This window comes from Pleurodeles waltl, chromosome 10 (assembly GCF_031143425.1).
Source record: "Pleurodeles waltl isolate 20211129_DDA chromosome 10, aPleWal1.hap1.20221129, whole genome shotgun sequence".
Classification (NCBI taxonomy): domain Eukaryota; kingdom Metazoa; phylum Chordata; class Amphibia; order Caudata; family Salamandridae; genus Pleurodeles; species Pleurodeles waltl.
The window spans coordinates 823,161,482-823,179,393 of NC_090449.1; the positions used below are offsets into that span (position 1 = coordinate 823,161,482).

At 45.8% G+C, this 17,912-nt stretch overlaps 1 protein-coding gene across 2 annotated transcripts in view; it reads right to left on the minus strand.

The window, feature by feature from the left end:
• Positions 1-17,912, minus strand: part of ULK4 (unc-51 like kinase 4) — a 1,615,551-nt gene that overhangs the window by 1,187,910 nt on the left and 409,729 nt on the right. For both annotated transcript variants that reach the window (XM_069211486.1, XM_069211487.1), the window contains exon 19: positions 4,931-5,014. In XM_069211486.1, the coding sequence (XP_069067587.1) occupies positions 4,931-5,014 (84 nt within the window). The remainder of the gene's footprint in view (positions 1-4,930; positions 5,015-17,912) is intronic.

A 17,912-nucleotide genomic window follows, 5' to 3' on the forward strand; every position in this document is an offset into this window, starting at 1 on the left:
GGCTGCTGTGTCTTCTGTGCCTTCAGGGATGCCAAATAATCTCAGGCTACCTCTTCCGTTGCAGTCTTCTAGTTGCATGATTTATGCATAAAGGGCTCTGATCTTGCTTGAATGAATTTCTAGTTTTGTTTTTTAATTTTCAAATTTGCAGCTTCCATGTGGCTAATTCTCATTTCAACCTTGAGACTCTACCTCCAAGTTCAAGAAAGCCCTTTCTCTTAACAATAATTTTGTTTTGCATTATGTTGGCATTCGTCTTTGCAGTCTGCACTAAGTTAAGTAATGCCACTAGTCTCTGCAGAATCCTGTTCAAAAAGCCTTCTGAGTCACTCTTCACTTTTATTTTTTGACAATGCAACCACTGGTTCTGGCTTAGTGTGTCTCTGGTCAATTTCTGCTTCTTCTGTGTCCTTTCGTTCTCTCTCCAGTGTCCTTTCGTTCTCTCTCCTTGGAGTCTGTCATATTTATGATATTCCCTATCTGTGAGATGAATTGTTAAGTTGTATTAGCAGACAACAGTATACAAACTTGTGACTTAGACTGTACAATTTTAAGTAGGTACCTAATTTCTCTTTGATTATAGTTTGCTACTCCCCAAAATATCTTGTGGCAACTTTGCAGGTTACAAAGAGCGTTGTGTGGATGCATTTGAGAGCTGTAAAGCACCTTCAAAACTGTGGGATTACCTTGTCATATCACTGGGTGTTGGTCAGGAGTGCTACGATGCTGTAGACCCATAGAGACTGGGGCATTAAAACCAATTTTTCATTCAGGTGGGGTCTATTAATGTTAAATGCTGTACACCAATACTTCTGTTATTGCTTTTTCTTTATGAATGTCCATGGTGCTTAACTGCTTGCCTTGGGCTCATTCATAAGATACCATTCTCCATTTATTTGAATGCCTACACATACTGTTTTCATCAGGTGCCTTGATGTGTCATGTGTCATCAGGTCACCACGTGATGACGTGGTGCCATCATGCTCAATGAGCACTGTGGTGCTCCTAGCTCTGCATGCAATAACACTCAATCCACTTGTGCCTTCCCCACATCACACGTCAATCCACACTATCCCATCACTTATCAGCTATTGTGGTGACTGGATGGATGTCAGCCCTGTATTCCTCATTCTGGAATTGTCACAGTCAGGGTGTCCACCCCAGACCAGAAGGGGTCAGATTTATAACCCCTGGTGCAAATACTTACTTCAATGACAAACATGTATTAGAAATCTAGCCTGACTGTGATCCATACACCACACAATGACCAATACTGCATAGTTAGTATTTTCTGGTAACGATTAGTCCCACTAGAGTTCAGGGACACAGTGGAACTCCAAATCCTCTTTTGTAAATTAATAATACACCCAAAATAACACTACAAACATGGGATAACACTTTAAAATGCTTCTGTCTAAAACCCAAATCTAGTGTATAAAATATGGATGGTCCCACACAAGAAAATAAATGCAGCAATGCATGACATGGTCAGTGAAAACGTGAACATTCTTAACATGGTTAGCAAGTTCCTAGTATCGTAACCCCCTACTGCTGCAGCTTAGAGCTATGCTAAAATGTACCAAAAGCAGAAAGAAAAAACCTTATATATCAAGCACACACAACATAACCTCTTTTTGTGAAACATTTGCTATTTTTTATTTTGCATTACAACCCTTGCCTTGTCATGACAAGCAGTGCTGGGCTGAAGGCCGCATCTCTACACTACTCCCAGAGTAGCCCCTGGCTGGGGATTGTTGTCATGATCAATAGTCAAGTACCCAAACTTTTAATACTATCTGATCACCAAATTGATCCCATGTTTATATGTTTTGCCCCATTAATGTCTCAACACAACAAATAAGTATGTCAATAAATGGGTCTTCTCGATTTACATGTAGATAATTTGCCCCTATTACTAAAACAATATACTTTCACTGTAAGAGTCCATACTGTGATGGCAACGAACATAGTAAAACAACAGAAATATGTCAGCCTATATAGGAGGTAGACATTATGAAACACTTCAGTATGTGTCTAAACCTTCATACATTAGAAAAGAAAGAGATAAAAGAGGATGCAGGCAATTACATCATAAGAACAGAAAAGGTCTAAACGGGAATTGTCCCAATGTTCACAAAAGCAGTGATTACCTTGTGAGCCTGGTCATTTACATGAGCTGCTCTTTCAATCCTATCTTGACACCAGATGAATGCTGGTACCTTTTGAGGCTGGGATATCTCCATAGCCTCTAGAGCTCTAATTTGTACCTCAACATATCCTTATAATTTGCCTACTTCAGTTTCTTTGGTGACACGGGTGACTCACTTGATATTCCGTTACAACTCCCCACTGTGCCATTCCGGAGGCATGAGGCTGGCTCTCCCTTCCACTGACTACTCAGCATTCTCATTTGCGCCAGCCATGTAAGTAAGGCTAATCCTTTACCTCTTCTCCAATATTATCCAACTGTTTTTGCTAGTGACTGTCCTTACCGCTAATTTTAGGGTTTTCACTGTCTGTGATACAAGTGTGTCTTTATAACTATAACTTTGTTGGTGCACCCTACACTGCATGTATTCACAAGTCACTGCCTGAGATTTTGTCTGCTTCGTGATTCACTCTTCCTTTCTATTTTTTTCATTATAGGTAAACGCTACAAATGTGAAAAACTACAGGCACCACGTTAAGAAATAACCTTACACATTCATAAATATTCAGTATGCGCTGAAATCTGGTTGAGATTTCGATTTTCTTCCTATTCAGTGTCTAAACTCTCTTGTGCTGGGGAAACTTCTTCTTGGTCCTGATGATGATGATCCAGCCACGTAGACCGGGTTGAAAGGTCAAAGACCACAATACAGCAGTAAAAGATATTTGATACATACCAATTTTAATATTAGGTTCTTCTTTCTAATGGAAATTCCATTAGTTTTTTTTGGTCGTTTTTTTTTTTGTAGGTGAACACTATTTCGGACTCCTTTTTCACAACTAGAACTGTGTGTTCACTATAGACACTGAGCACGTTTCTTGTTTTAATATTGATGAATACACTATGTTTTACAACCACTACCTTTATACATTCCCTATTGTGTTTAGAGCTGATTGCTTTTTTTCTGTGTATTCTGCAATTTGTTGGTGTTTTCAATACATTTTGAGTATTACAATAATGTATTTCTTGACACCTACATGGACACTGTTGCTTGTAACTATGATTGATGTAAGATCACCTTATTTTGTAATAATATTGTCCCCAGAACAAGTAAAGGTTTCAGACATTTTCTTGCCTTTATAGCTGGGCGAAGTTGCATGCCATTATGGCAGACCCCAATACATTATATCTTGCGACTGCTGTGGAAGCACACAGTTGTTGGCTTTACAAAGCAAAGTATAGATGTAGACAGTCCAATATGTATCTTGTACTTATCCCCAGGGTGGATAAGTGGTATGTTGGATTTTTAATAGCTAAAATTGGACAGATCCATCGCACAGGGAGTGTGGTCATTCTGTAAACCACTTTGAGGTGCATGGACCCGACAAGTGCTAACGGAATAGTGAATAGTGCACTCAGTGTGTATTCAACTAGTTAGTGTAAAGAGTTCCCTCTGGACGTCCCTCACTCCTCATTGACTTGAAATACTCAGATCACATTTGTAGTTTTTCTATGCCATTGGCGGACACCATGTATTATACTACTGAATACGCTGTGGAGCAGGGGATCTTCTTTGATGACTTCTCATGGGAGATTGCTGAAACTGTAGTCCATCGCCACAGGCATAGAGTCTCATTCCATTGGTTTCAGAATCGAAAGCTGCTTATTTTGGGAGAAAGCCCCATGGTTGGGGAGATGTGGTGCAGAGCTACAGAGCCCACATTTTTCTCAGGAACTAGACACACCCATCGCACATATAATCTAATTAGCAGTAGCAGTGCCAGTCATTCCTGGGTGTCTAGTAAACGGAAAACGTTATTTCTTGAAAATGATAGAGTCCCATTTCCCAATCAACAACATGAGTGCAGATTCTCCGGAGTGCTACTTGTTCAGAAGTTATACATCATTTCGTGAGATTGAACCTCATACCTTACACCTACTTATTCTTCACGGTAAAATGGACACATGTAAATACCCACAAGTATTTTATGCATTTATTTATAACTATGAAAGAAGTTGTAAACAGCACAGGGTCAATGTTCCGAACCTCAAATAATGAACGCATATTCCTTGTTTCGTTCTTGAATTAATGTTAGCATAAAAGCATTTTGCTGTACCTCGATAGTCGCTTTTACAATGGGTATGATTTTCGCTTCAAGCTTTGACTTAGCCAGAGATTGTTTCACACTGCAACTCTTTGAAGGGAAAAAGCTTCATAGTTTTCCATGACTAACCGGTGATCAGGAATATTCTCCCCAAATTTAGTGTTGACCTGTAACTTTTATTAAAATACATCTACTGCTCGGCTGTGTGACAGACGGTAAAAAAGCAAAGCTAAACTAACAACTGCTTTGCTACAAGCTGCAACCCGATTGGACGGGCTGGAAAGGTCATATGTGACGTCATTAAGACATGAGGATACCCTTTTGATTTTAGTTCAGCCTGTAGAAGTTACAGAAACGCTGTGTTAGGCCCCGTTTTTACTCGTTGTTAGCAACGAAAGAAACCCATAACTTTAATAAATGAAATATTAGACAAGCCTTTTCTTCATGTCCCCTACAAGAAAACAGGTAGCGCTTCATAACTTCTGTAAGTAGACTTGTAGCAACACCTGCTTCGTGCGAGCGAGCTGATAGAAGGCGAAGATCTGGCACAATTATTTAAATTCAGGAGCGATGCTCGGCTGACAGGATACTGCAGTGCTGCAGGCTACAATTCTTCCAGTGCCTGAAGGGTTATTACAGTGGAGACTTTCTACAGAGGCCAATAAAAGAAACTTACCCCTTCCCGAAGGCACCTCATTAGCACAGTGTAAGCAGCCATGGGAACAGCCCAGCACTCTCTCGGGTGCTCTTTCTTTTCTTCCTGCAGAGAAGTTAAAGGAAGGAAAAGAAGATACTGTTACTGCACAAATAATATCAAGCCCCACCGCAAGAAAAGATGTTTAGCTCGGCCAGAGTGAATTTGACAGACATCGTGGTACCTACATTTTGCACAATTGTGCTTTCCGTAGGTAGAGTTAACAAGTTGGACATGCAACAACATGGCTATAGAGCAGGGGTGTGAAAAATATGCATAATTTGTATTTGCATATTTACGAGAAATTTCAGGAAAATTTTGCAAAATGCAAAACTGGCATCTGGCGCTATGTTTTAGTGCGAAAAGCATCCCTATGTCCATTTTAAATGCAACAAGATAGTCGACGATAAAAACAGTGCAAAGAACACAAGTGTGGAAAACAGTAGCTAACTGCGATCTGATTGAGCTCAAATTCTAAAATGAACTGTGTGTAATAACGCAACAAGGCGCAGCATAATTTTGAGAAAGAATTTTGCATGAGAAGCGTAACGTGAAATTACCAGAATTTTGCCAGCATTATGGAAATGTTGCCGGCTTCTGCTATAGAGCAGAATTGATAAAAGCCTGCATCATCCAATGGGCGGCCACACTTTAAGCATAAAGCTGCACATCGAGCTACATCCACCGTTAGCCGTAGCCCAGTGAAGGATTCATTAATCTTTCGCTGGGCAAAGGGAATATTTACAGACAACAGCAAACCTTGAATGGAGCAAGAATCGATTCTGTGCCTCATTGCTCACAGTGCCAAAAGGCCGAGACCGAGGTCTGCAGAAGTTCTATCTCCGCATCAGAATTCAATGTGTCAAGGCACTGTGACCTTTGTCCCGTAAATGGATAGAGTTACAATTACCCAGAAAGTGGTACATTGCAAAATGGTATGTTGAGGGCAGGGAGGAACATGAAGTGGTCCATGGAGCAGAGATCCTCTTTTCCCTTTGAATGCAACCTGTGCATGTTGAGTGTCATCTGTCAGGAATGGCCAGTGTATACATTCAGTGATTACTCTTTAACTTCAAAATACGTTAACTATTCCATAAGTTGCATCCACAAACTTTGTGGCCAAAATAAATTACTTACTTTTGGTAACAATGTCTCTGGTGCATACGCCATCTACCTGCAGATTCCTCACATCATGAATATCCTTTAAGTGCTAGAATAGATCTGGAAGAGTTGAAATAACATTTCTGCATCAGCAAGTGCTGGCTTGGCTCCAACCTGATTCAGTGCCTCTCTGCATGTGTTGTCGCTGAGTATGTATGCATCCTGGTGCCCTGTCATCAGTTTTGGTACATTTTTCTATTCCCTTACAGGAAACAAGATTGACGAAAGTGACCAAAATGCAGTACAGACAAAAACGAGATTTACTATAACACTAAGAGTAGAAAGGCATGTGGTTGGTGGGAAATCTACAGATAAATTATCCACAGAAATATAGCTACCAAAGGTAAGAAACTGACTCTTCTGATGGGTAGTTCTACCTGCAGATTCCTCATCTCATGAATTATTACCAAATAAGAAGACCCCCGGAGGAGGGTCTGAGGCAAAAATGTAAAAAGGAAATGCCATACCTACCCAGGTAGACAACCTACCTTGCAAGCCCAGGGTGGGAACAAAAACATCAGACAAGGAAGAGAATCAGGCCACCTTGATAGTCCAATGCACATCCCAGTTACAAACATTACTCAATAACATTTACATACACCATAAAGCTATATTGTTTGCTTTTTGGACACTCTGGCCCTCATTATGACTTTGGTGGCCTTTTTCAAAGACCGGCAAAGCCACTGGCGCTAAAAGACTGCCAGTGCCGACGGTCTTCGGCCCACCGTATTACGAGTACTGCAGGCGGGGCGCTGCCGGCGGTGGATGCGCCTGTACCAGTTCCCTGCCGGATGACCTCCTCGCCGGATAAGCTAAGTCAGGCATCCGACAGGGGAGGGGGGTGGGAAGGTGGGGGGTGTTGTGCATTCGTGTGGGTGTGTGTCTGGGTGTGTGAATGTAAGTGTCTATGCATGTGTGTATGGGTGTTTGTATGTGTGGGTATGCATGTGTGTATGGGTGTTTGTATGCATGTGTGTGGGTGTTTATATGCGTGTGCATGCATGGTTGAATGCGTGTATGAATGTTGAAGTGTGCGTGTATGGATGTTGAAGTGAATGCATGTATGGATGTTGAAGTGAATGTCTGTATGTCAGTGTTGGTGAATGAGTGTATGTGGGGTGAGTGTGGGTGTCTGGGTGCGTGTAGGCAGGGAGGGGGGCGCTGTACCAGAAGGGGGGCATTGTACCAGAAGGGGGGTGGGGTGGGTGTTGTACCAGAAGGTAGGGGTGGGGGGTGTTGTACCAGGAGAGAGGAGGGTTTAGGGAGGGGGTACTGTACCAGAAAGGGGTGTGGGGGTTTCTGGTACAGAGGGGGGGTATTGTACTTGCTGGGGGGAGGGTGGGGAGAGCCTTCTGCCGGTGACCGGGAAGAAATTTACTGTCACTGGTAGCCTTTCTGCCAGGGTTTTCTTGGCCGTGCTACCGCCACGGAAACCCTGGTGGAAAGCCGGCTCATAAGACCACCAAGGCCATAATGAGGGCCTGTGTATCAGATTGTCCATCTCTTCAAGGGACCAACCTATCCAGTAGAAATGTTGGTACAGTACTTTGCTTTCACTGATATCCTGAGCTATCTGAGAAATCCCTCTTTCTCCTCTATAATTGTATTGTCCCGCCGTTATGTTAATAATTAGTATTAGTTTTGCTCATTCGTTGCTTTTTTTATTCACCGAGTTTTCTCTATGTGGGAACTTGTTAATAAATATCATGTTCATATGGACAAAAACAATGTTTAAGAAATGGATTTCTTTTTATTTAAATAATTTGTGGTAATTTTAAATCATCCGTTTTCCTTGAATTAAGAAATCATCATTCTCAACCTTCTTTTAAGGAGACAAGGGAGACAGTTATTTTAAATCCCCAAAGTGTTTTAAAACCAATGATTCCTCCAAGAAGGCGGCTTTTGGCTTTTGTCCATTTGAACATGATAGTTACTAACAAGGGATTTCCATAACATCTAGTCATTATGCAGGAATACAAGCAGTTAAACACATTGTAAATTGTATTGTGAACTTGTAAGGAAAATAACATAATTTACAGATTTTAGTTGGTCACAGTTTATTTTTGGCCATTAATTTGCATCGCTTCACTTAGTAGGACAGTATTGATATCAGAACTATGAAACGTAAATGCCTTACTTAGAAGGTCAGTATTGATAATATAAAATATGAAATGACTTTGAGACTACATTATCCACAATTCCCCAGAAACAACTGTGGTCACATGATGTTATAAAATGAACAGAGTAAAGAGACAAGGTTATTTTTGATCAAGACCTTGGTGGTTAAAACCCGTCGGGTGGTCGAGGCATTCACATTGTGCTGAATAAATAAGCTTGAAAAAGACGATTCCTGGAGTGCAATGGTCTATTCTTTCGCTGTTTTATGGACTGGAGTCTGGCCGTAAACTCCCTCATTGGCACCAGCAGCAAGAGCGAGCAGGCTGAGATAAACGATTTGCTGAGGAGATATATATATATATATATATATATATATATATATATCTTTTAAACAGCAATAAAAAAGGTCAAGATAACTCGTGATTATGTTCCTGCTAAAGAAAGAAATCTCACTTTTGTCTAGTGGCAGTTTTGATGCTTTGGAAGTTTATATGCCTGATGCAAAGAACAGATCTGTATTTCATGTGAATAGATAAGAGAACTAGTAAAGCCAGCTGTTACCTGTGCTTTAAAACAAATAAAAATGTATGTGTGAGAGGGGCTACGGAGAGGTGAAGGGCACTTTTGCTGGGTGGTAGTGAGGGAATCTAAGGAGGAGGTCATGGGAGTGGAAACACCAAAAATGAGTGTTGGAATGGGCACCATCAGTGCTACAGGTTGTGATGATGGGTGTAGGAAGCGGACTCTGTATATAGTATATCAAAATGAGATATAATGTGGGTTCCCCAGAGGCTTAACAGAGGCTACAGTAGATAATACTAATGCTCCCTTTTGTGGTAGTGTGGCGGTCGAGTAGTTAGGCTTATCAGAGGGTAGTGCAAAGCATTTGTTGTACACACACAGACTATAGAAGAAGCACACACTCGATGACTTAACTCCAGACCAATGGTTTTTATATATCAAAAATATCTTTTCTTAATTTATTTTTGGAACCACAAGATTCAAGTAGCAAGTAAGTACTTCAATAAATTCATATTTTACATATATATATATATGTTGGAGGCTGGCCCTCTATGCAGTGTACAAGAACCAAGTACACTATGCAGAGGGTCCGAACAACCACATGTTAGCTTTCAGGGGTAAAAATCAGATCACCTAATGCTCTAATTTTTAAGGTAGCTGGTCGAGCAGTTAGGCTAATCCAGGAGATGTGCTAAGTATTTGCTGTACTCACAAATCCAAATCATGCACCACACACACACTCAAGACCAGAATTTATAAAAAATACTTAAGAATTTTATAAATTTTAAGACCAAAATCTTTAGAATAGGTTAAGGGTGCTCACAGTGGTTGGTGGGCACCTTGTGCCAGATGGAGACCTTCTGGCAGCTCCGGGGTTCCGTCAGGAGCAGCACTGGAAACGTTCTTGGCACAGGCACAGGGCCACCTCGATGGGCCACTTGGAAAAGAAGCTGGTTTGCAAATTCAAAGTAGTGCCTGGGGGTCCCCTTTGGCTGTTGAGGTCACAAGGGTTGGGGACCTGGGGCACTCAGCAGATCCCACGATGCAAGGCCCAGGGCGGCCAGGTGCAGGGCGAGTTGGAGGTCCAGGAGCTGTAGGCAACGGAGTACTTTGGAGCTGGAGGTGAGTCACTTTGAGTGCTGCTTACAGGACAACGGGGGCACTCTAGTCAGAGGTCCGGGATGTTCCTGAAGTCCCTTGACTGGGGCTTCCTCCTGGTCCATTTTCAGCTCCGGGGTAGCTGGTTTTCTGGTTGTCCGATATCAGCTGACCAGTACCCAGGGTATTGCTGTATCTCAGCCACTAGAGGGCGCAGCGCAACCAAACTTGACACAATTGTAGGTCACATCTGGGTGGTCGTAGGTGTGTCGTCGGGTCTGGCTGTGGATTCCGGTCGCGGAGATATCGACAATTTAGTGAAGTGACCTTCACTGGTTTCTTGGTTCTATGCAGTTTTCCTGTTTTTCTTTAGTGAAGCCTCCACTCAGGAGGCAGATCTGGGGTGATCCTTGAAACCTGGAGGTCCCCTGGGTTTCTTGGGGTCAGTCCAGTGTCCAGCTCCTCCACAGCAGCGATTTTCGGGTCCTGGGTGAAGTAGGCAGGGTTTGGCACCTTTTCTTCAGCAGCAGGTCCTCAGTTCTCTTGCTGTGGTCCTCTTTTGGTGCTGGTCTTCCTTTCTTCTTGGAATCCTTTTAAAATCTAAAGTCTTGGTCTAGGGGAGCCCACTAAATACTGAATTTGGTGGCCATTTTAGGGGGAACCTGGTAGTGCCCAATGGGACACTTACCCTGGGGTGGCTACACACACTATAGTGACCACTTTCTGTGGGAAGGGTCACTTCCCTAAACCTGATTGGCAATTTTCTTCCATTCCAAGATGGAGAAAAATGAAATGAAGGGTCCACCTCACCTGCAAGCTCTTAGGGGTGGTGCAGGCTCAGTGAGGCCACTCCTCCTACTCTTTGTGTGGTTTCCTGCCTTTGCTCTCTCCAAGAGTGGGGGTTTGCAAAGGAGAAGGCCATCTGCTGCTAGCAGCAGGCCTGGGGGACGAGTTTCAAGGCTGGTAGCCCTTTGAAGCTCACTGCCAGGGCAGTGCACATTCCTGAGGGAGGGGGAGTTAGCTCATCTACCCAGGAAGGGTTTTGTTTCACAAACCAGAGGGGCAGGGCTCTCCCCCAAAGTTTGTGGACTGGCTTTCTTAAGGCAGCAGGCTGAATGGGGCCAGTCAGCAACCATGCCAGGATAGTTAGCTTTTTCAGGAGGCACCTCTAAGGTGGCCCCTGGGTACGTTTTATAATAAATCCAGTACTGGGACCAGTTTGGATTTATTATTCTGAGATGTTTGATATCAAACAACCCAAGGTTCAGAGTAGCCATTATGTAGCTGGGAAACTCATATTGACCAGTGTCCAGCACATATACTAAAATGGCTTCTCTGTTTACTCCAAGGTTTGGCAAGGACACAGTGGGGGCATATTGCTCATGCAATTATGCCCTCACATATAGTATTTTGCACCCTGCCTTAGCCTGTTAGAGGGGTGACTTATCAATAGAATATGCAGTGTAGGGTGGACAGGGCACCCAGAGTGTGCCATGTCGAATTTGTATTTTAGGTTTGCACCAGGACACTCAGCCTTCTATGGCAGTGCTGGGTACAATTGGATGCAGAGCGCTGGAGGGTGGCACAATCAGTGCTGCTGCCCTCAGGGGCTGACCCTTAGTACCCCATGCCCTGGGTACCTAAGTACCTTTTACTAGGGACTTACAGTGGTAGCTAAAGGGGTATCCAATTGCTCTTACCATGTTTTAGGGAAAGGCCACTGGCACTGGGAACCTGGTTAGCAGGATCCCAGCGCAGTCCAGTCCAAGTTGCATCCAGAAACCAGGCAAAAAGTGGGGTGGGGGTTACTGCAATAAGGTGCCAGTCTCTCACATATATCAATAGTACTTTGTTTGAAATCAGTAAGTTATACAGTTTTTGAAATATTGGCAATTATCGGTTTTAAAAGTTGACAGTGCAATTTTCAGAAAAAGTTCCAGGGGGTGGAGGTGGGGGGGGGACGTTAGTATGATTTACAGGTAAGTACTTGACTAACAGTTCCAGTCTCTGGGGGTTAGGATGTCCACAGGTTGGGGTCCAAGTTAACCCCAAACACTCACCACCAGCAACACAGGGCCGGCCATTGCAGAAGTCAAAGTAGAGGAAAATTCAACATGGGCTCCTATGGAAACTGGGGGCATTCGGTTTCAGATCTCCAGGCAGGTTAATTACCCACGTCTGCGGAGGGCAGACCTGGGGGGTTTAGAGGAGCAACGGGTTGGGGGGTAAAGGGCAGCAGAGTAGGCACCAAACACACCCTCAATGTCCCAGGGGCAGCCGGGTGCAGGGTGCAAACAGAGCGTGGGGCTGCCAATGCTTTTCTATGAGGGGACCCCAGGGGTCACTTAGATGCTGCAGGCTGGGTCCAGGGGATTGGTTGGGGAAAACCATAGGCTGGACAAGTAGGAACGCCACCTGCTGAACATTGCTGCACTGGTGGTCGGGTTCTCCAAGGCCTGGGGGCTGCGGATGCAGTGTACCTTTAGGCGTCAGATATCTTCGTCTGGAGCTTTCGTGGTCGGGGGGTCCTCTGGATTCACACTGCAGGCATCGTCATGAGGGGCAGTAGAGGTCAACCCAGGGTGGACACTTGCTTAGAATCACCTGGGGATCCTATCTAGCCAGCTGGGCCACCTGGACATGGGCCGTGGGCGTCAGGTGCAGAGTGGTCAGGATTCACGAATCCGTGGAGGCTCTGAAGTCCTTTGGTGTAGTTTCTTTTTAGACAGGTCCGCTGTCCTCTGTAGTTCTTGGTCCTTTGGGGTGCAGGGCAGTCATCTGTAGCTTGGCAAAGGTTACTGGACCCGCAGGATGCGTTGCCTTCCTTTTGCAGATTCTTTGAAGCGGGAGACAGACCGGTAGGGCTGGGGCCAAGTCAGTTTGCGTCTTCCTTCTTCTCTGCTGGGGGTTCAGCTTAGCAATACTTCTTTCTTGTCAGGTCACCAGGAATCTGGTGAGCTGGGTTCAGGGAGGCCCTTAATTCCTGGATTTAGGGGCATTTCAGGGGTCAGATGGCAACAGCCAATGACTACTGTCCCTGATGGTGCCTACACCGTTCTTGTGTCTACTCCCTTTGGGGAGGGGGACACAAACCTAACGCTATTAGTACCTGTCCTCCAAACCAAGATGGAGGATTCTGCAGGGAGGGTGGTCATCTCAGCTCTAGACACCTTAGTGGTAGTCACTGCTCCCTGTTTTCCCTAATTTTCCCGCCAGACTTGCTGCCTAAAGTGGGGCTTTGTCTGGGGTGGGGGGGGGGGGGGGGAGAGGCAACTTCATTAGCTGGAGTGCCCTGGGGCACTGTAACCCAAGCTTGAGCCTTTGAGGCTCACCGCCAGGAGTTACAGTTCCTGCAGGGGGAGGTGTGAAGCACCTCCACCCACACCCAGGACACGCTTTGTTTCTGGCTCCAGAGAGCACAAAGGCTCTCACCCCATGTAGTCAGAAACTTGCCTGAAAGTGACAGGCTGGCACAGACTGGTCAGTCCTGCGCTAACAGTTTGGCCAACATACAGGGGCATCTCTAAGATGCTCTCTGGGAGCATTCTTCAATAAATCCCACACTAGCATCGTAGTTTATTGTGCTGAGAAGTTTGGTACCAAAACCTCCCAGTATTCAGTGAAGCCATTTTGGAGCTGTGGAGTTCGTAATGACAAACCCCCAGACCATATACTCATTATGGGTACGCTGCACTTACAATGTCTAAGAGTGGACTTAGACACTGCAGGGGCATATTGCTCATGAAGCCATGCCTTCACCTTTGGTATAGTGCACCCTGCCTTAGGGCTGGAAGGCCTGCTAGAGGGTTGTCTTACCTATGCCAAAGGCAGTGGGTTGTGGGCATGGCACCTTGAGAGGGGTGCCATGTTGACTTTGCCTTTTCCACCCGACCAGCAAACACAAGCTGCAAAGTCAGGGTGCATGGGCTCGGTGAGGGGTCCCTCAGGGTGGTATAATATATGCTGCAGCCCTTGGGGACCTTCCCTGGCCACAGGGCCCTTGGTACCAGGTGTACCTTTTACAACAAACTTAACTGAGTGTCATGAGTGTGCCAATTGTGGAAACACAGGTATTGGTCTTGGGTCAGAACACTGTTGCTGAGGCCTGGTTAGCAGGATCCCAGCACACTTTCAATCAAAGTTGGCATCAATATCAGGCACAAAGTGTGTGTGTATGTGGGGGTGTGAGATAACCATGGCAACAGTGGCAATTTACTACAATGGGTATGTGGCAAGATGAAGTAATAGTGTCTCTTTTTGTTTTTTTCAGTGTCTTCAGAGAACCTGCTGATTGAGGGAAGAAGCGAAAATAACGTGACTTACAATTACTGTTGTAGACATTACACACAAACACACACACACACACACACACACACACACACAAACACCAGCAATTTTGTGACCATATCGGCCTTCTACGTAGGCTAGTATTTTAGAGTGACAGTTTAGCCAGTAGCAGAGATGGCATCTCGTTGGATGACTGCTGTTCAAGCCCTAACACCAGTAGGGTACTGTTTTTATTGGGACACGTTAGGGAACGCTGGGTCGTATGCAGTTGTGGATCCCTGCATATTCCTGTAGTTTATGTCACAGAACTGCAAGGAAAAATAGTTTTTTTATTCAACGTTTTACCTTTGCAGGGTATTCTGGGGAAAGAACTTTGGGAAATCTTTGTTGTCTCCTTTTCAGAAATGTATGGGTTTGATAGGTTTCCCTAATGGTTCAAGATCGCAGGATTATTAGTACACTCATGTAGGAAAATGCCACTGTTGGCATGGTTACCCCCTAACGTTTTGCCTTTTGTTGATGCCAGCTTTGATTGAAAGTGTGCTGGGACTCTGCTAACCAGCACAGTGTTCTTTCCCTAAAACTGTACCTTTGTTTCCACAATTGGCACAGCCCTGGCACACAGATAAGTCCCTTGTAAAGGGTACCCCTGGTACCAATGGCCCTGTGGCCAGGGAAGGTCTCTAAGGGCTGCGGCATGTATTATGCCAACATGGGGACCCCTCACTCAGCACATGCACACTGCCTCACAGCTTATGTGTGCTGGTGGGGAGAAAAAGAATAAGTCAACATGGCACTCCCTTCAGAGTGCCATGCCTACAACCCACTGCCTGTGGCATAGGTAAGTCACCCCTTTAGCAGGCCTTACAGCCCTAAAGCAGGGTGCACTATACCACAGGTGAGGGCATAGCTGCATGAGCACTATTCCCCTACAGTTTCTAAGCCAATTCTTAGACATTGTAAGTGCAGGGTAGCCATCAAGAGTATATGGTCTGGGAGTTTGTCAAACATGAACTCCACAGTTCCATAATGGCTACACTGAATACTGGGAAGTTTGGTATCAGACTTCTCAGCAGAATAAATCTACACTGATGCCAGTGTGGGATTTATTGAGAAATGCACACAGAGGGCATCTTAGAGATGCCCCTTGCATGCCAGCCCACATTCTAGTGCTAGGCTGACCGGTCTCTGCCAGCCTGCCACTTTCAGACATGTTTCTGGCCCAATGGGGTAGTGCATTTGTGCACTTTGTGACCAGGAACAAAGCATTCCCTGGGTGGAGGTGCTTCACACCTCCCCCTGCAGGACCTGTAACACCTGGCGGTGAGCCTCAAAGGCTCAAGCCGGGTGTTACAACGCCCCAGGGCACTCCAGCAAGTGGAGATGCATGCCCCCGGACACAGCCCCCACTTTTGTCAGGAAGTCCGGAGGAGATAATGAGAAAAACAAGGAGGAGTCACCCTCCAGCCAAGATAGCCCCTAAGAGCCCTGAGCTGAGGTGACCCCTGCCTTTAGAAATTGAGTTTGGTGAATTCCCCCAATAGCAATAGGGATGTGCCCCCTCCCCTCAGGGAGGAGGGCACAAGGAGGGTGTAGCCACCCTCAAGGACAGTAGCCATTGGCTACTGCCCCCCTGACCTAAACACACCCCTAAATTTAGTATTTAGGGGTGACCCTGAACCCAGGAAATCAGATTCCTGCAACCTGAAGAAAGAAGAAGGACTGCTGACCTGAAAAGCCCCGCACAGATGACGGAGACGACAACTGACTTGGCCCCAGCCCTACTGGCCTGTCTCCAGACTCAAAGAACCTGCACAGCAATGCCTCCGACAGGGACTAGCGACCTCTGAGGACTCAGAGGACTGCCCTGAACCTAAAGAACCAAGAAACTCCAGAGAACAGCAGCACTGTTCAGAACCCGCAACAACTTTGCAACAAAGAAGCAACTTTTAAAGAACTCTCTCTTCCCACCGGAAGCGTGAGACTTCACACTCTGCACCCGACGCCCCCGGCTTGAGTTCAGACGAACCAACACCATAGAGAGGACTCCTAGGCGACTCCAACAACGTGGACACCCTGAGTCGACCTCCCTGCACCCCCACAGCGATGCCTGCAGAGAGGATTCAGAGGCTCCCCCTGACCACGACTGCCTGGCAACAAAGGAACCAGACGCCTGGACCAAGCACTGCACCTGCAGCCCCCTGGATTGAGAGGAACCACCTGTCAGTGCTGGAGTGACCAGCAGGCGGCCCTCATCCTAGTCCAGACGGTGGCTGGCCCGAGAACTCCCCCCTATGCCCTGCCCGCATCGCCTAAGTGACTCCCGGGTCCCTCCATTGCTTTCAATAGCAAACCCAATGCCTACTTTGTCCACTGAACCCGGCCGCCCATGTCCCGCTGAGGGTGTGTTTTGTGGGCTTGTATGTGTCCCCCTCAGTGCTCCACAAAACCCAGAGGATGAAGGTACGTACCTGTAAGTAGACTAGGATCGGAGCACCCCTGTTCTTCATAGGCACCTATGTGTTTTGGGCCCTCCTTTGACCTCTGCACCAGACTGGCCCTGTGTTGCTGGTGCTGTGGCTTTGGGTTTGCCTTGAACCCCCAATGGTGGGCTGCCTATGACCAGGAGACTGACTGTGTAAATACTTTACTTACCTGAGAAACCTAAACAAACTTAACTCCCCCAGGAAATGTTGATTTGTGCACTAAGGGTCCACTTTTAAAATAGCTTATTGCCATTTTAACCAAACCGGTGTGTACTACTATTTTAAATCAAAGTTCTATACTTACCTGTGTGAAGTACCTTGCATTTTATGTACTTACCTCAAATCTTGAATCTTGTGGTTCTAAAATAAATTAAGAAAAAATATTTTTCTATGTAAAAACTATTGGCCTGGAGTTAAGTCTTTGAGTGTGTGTTCCTCATTTATTGCCTATGTGTGTACAACAAATGCTTAACACTACCCTCTGATAAGCCTACTGCTCGACCACACTACCAGAAAATAGAACATTAGTATTATCTAATTTTGCCACTATCAACCTCTAAAGGGAAACCTTGCACACGATCTCTCACTTTGAGAAAGTACATACCGAGCCAACTTCCTACATCAGCTGTGGTTGCAGGAATTGGTCGACGGTAGAACGAAGATGGTCAGGAATGCAGCCCTGGAGCAGGTGAAGACTCCTAGAGGATGCAGTTGACATCCCTCGCCGTATGGAAGCCTGCAGTTGGTCAGTGGTGTGGAAGAGCCACCAACAAGCCTTGGCAAAGGCAGAAGTCGCAGTGAAGCAATAGTGGAGGTGCCAGGGACCAGCAAGGTCCAAGCAGACTCAACCCACGGGGGGAGTCCCAGGAGGACCCTCAGCAAGGCAGAGAGTCCACAGAAGAAGAGGCAGCCCCCCACAGGAGACCCTCTGGATAAGGAACCAAGAGTCGCAGACAAGCCCATGCAGCACAACTGGAGAAGAGTCCCATGCTGCAGGAGAACCACGCAGAGAGATGTGCGTCACAGGAAGAGGTACTGGGGGCTGGAGCTACCCGTAAACTGAATATCCCTTGTAGGAGATGCAAACAAGCCTTGGCAGCTGCAAAACGCGGTGCACAGAATTACTGTCCTGCGTGGGAAGGCAAGGGTTTACCTCCACCAAAGTTTGACAGCTGTCTGAGAGGCCCAACAGGACTACTCCAGACCACCATGTGTGATGCAGGATCCACACAGCTCAGGATGAGAGGAGAACCACGCAGCCGGTCGTCATTGTAGTAGGTGCCTGCGGATGC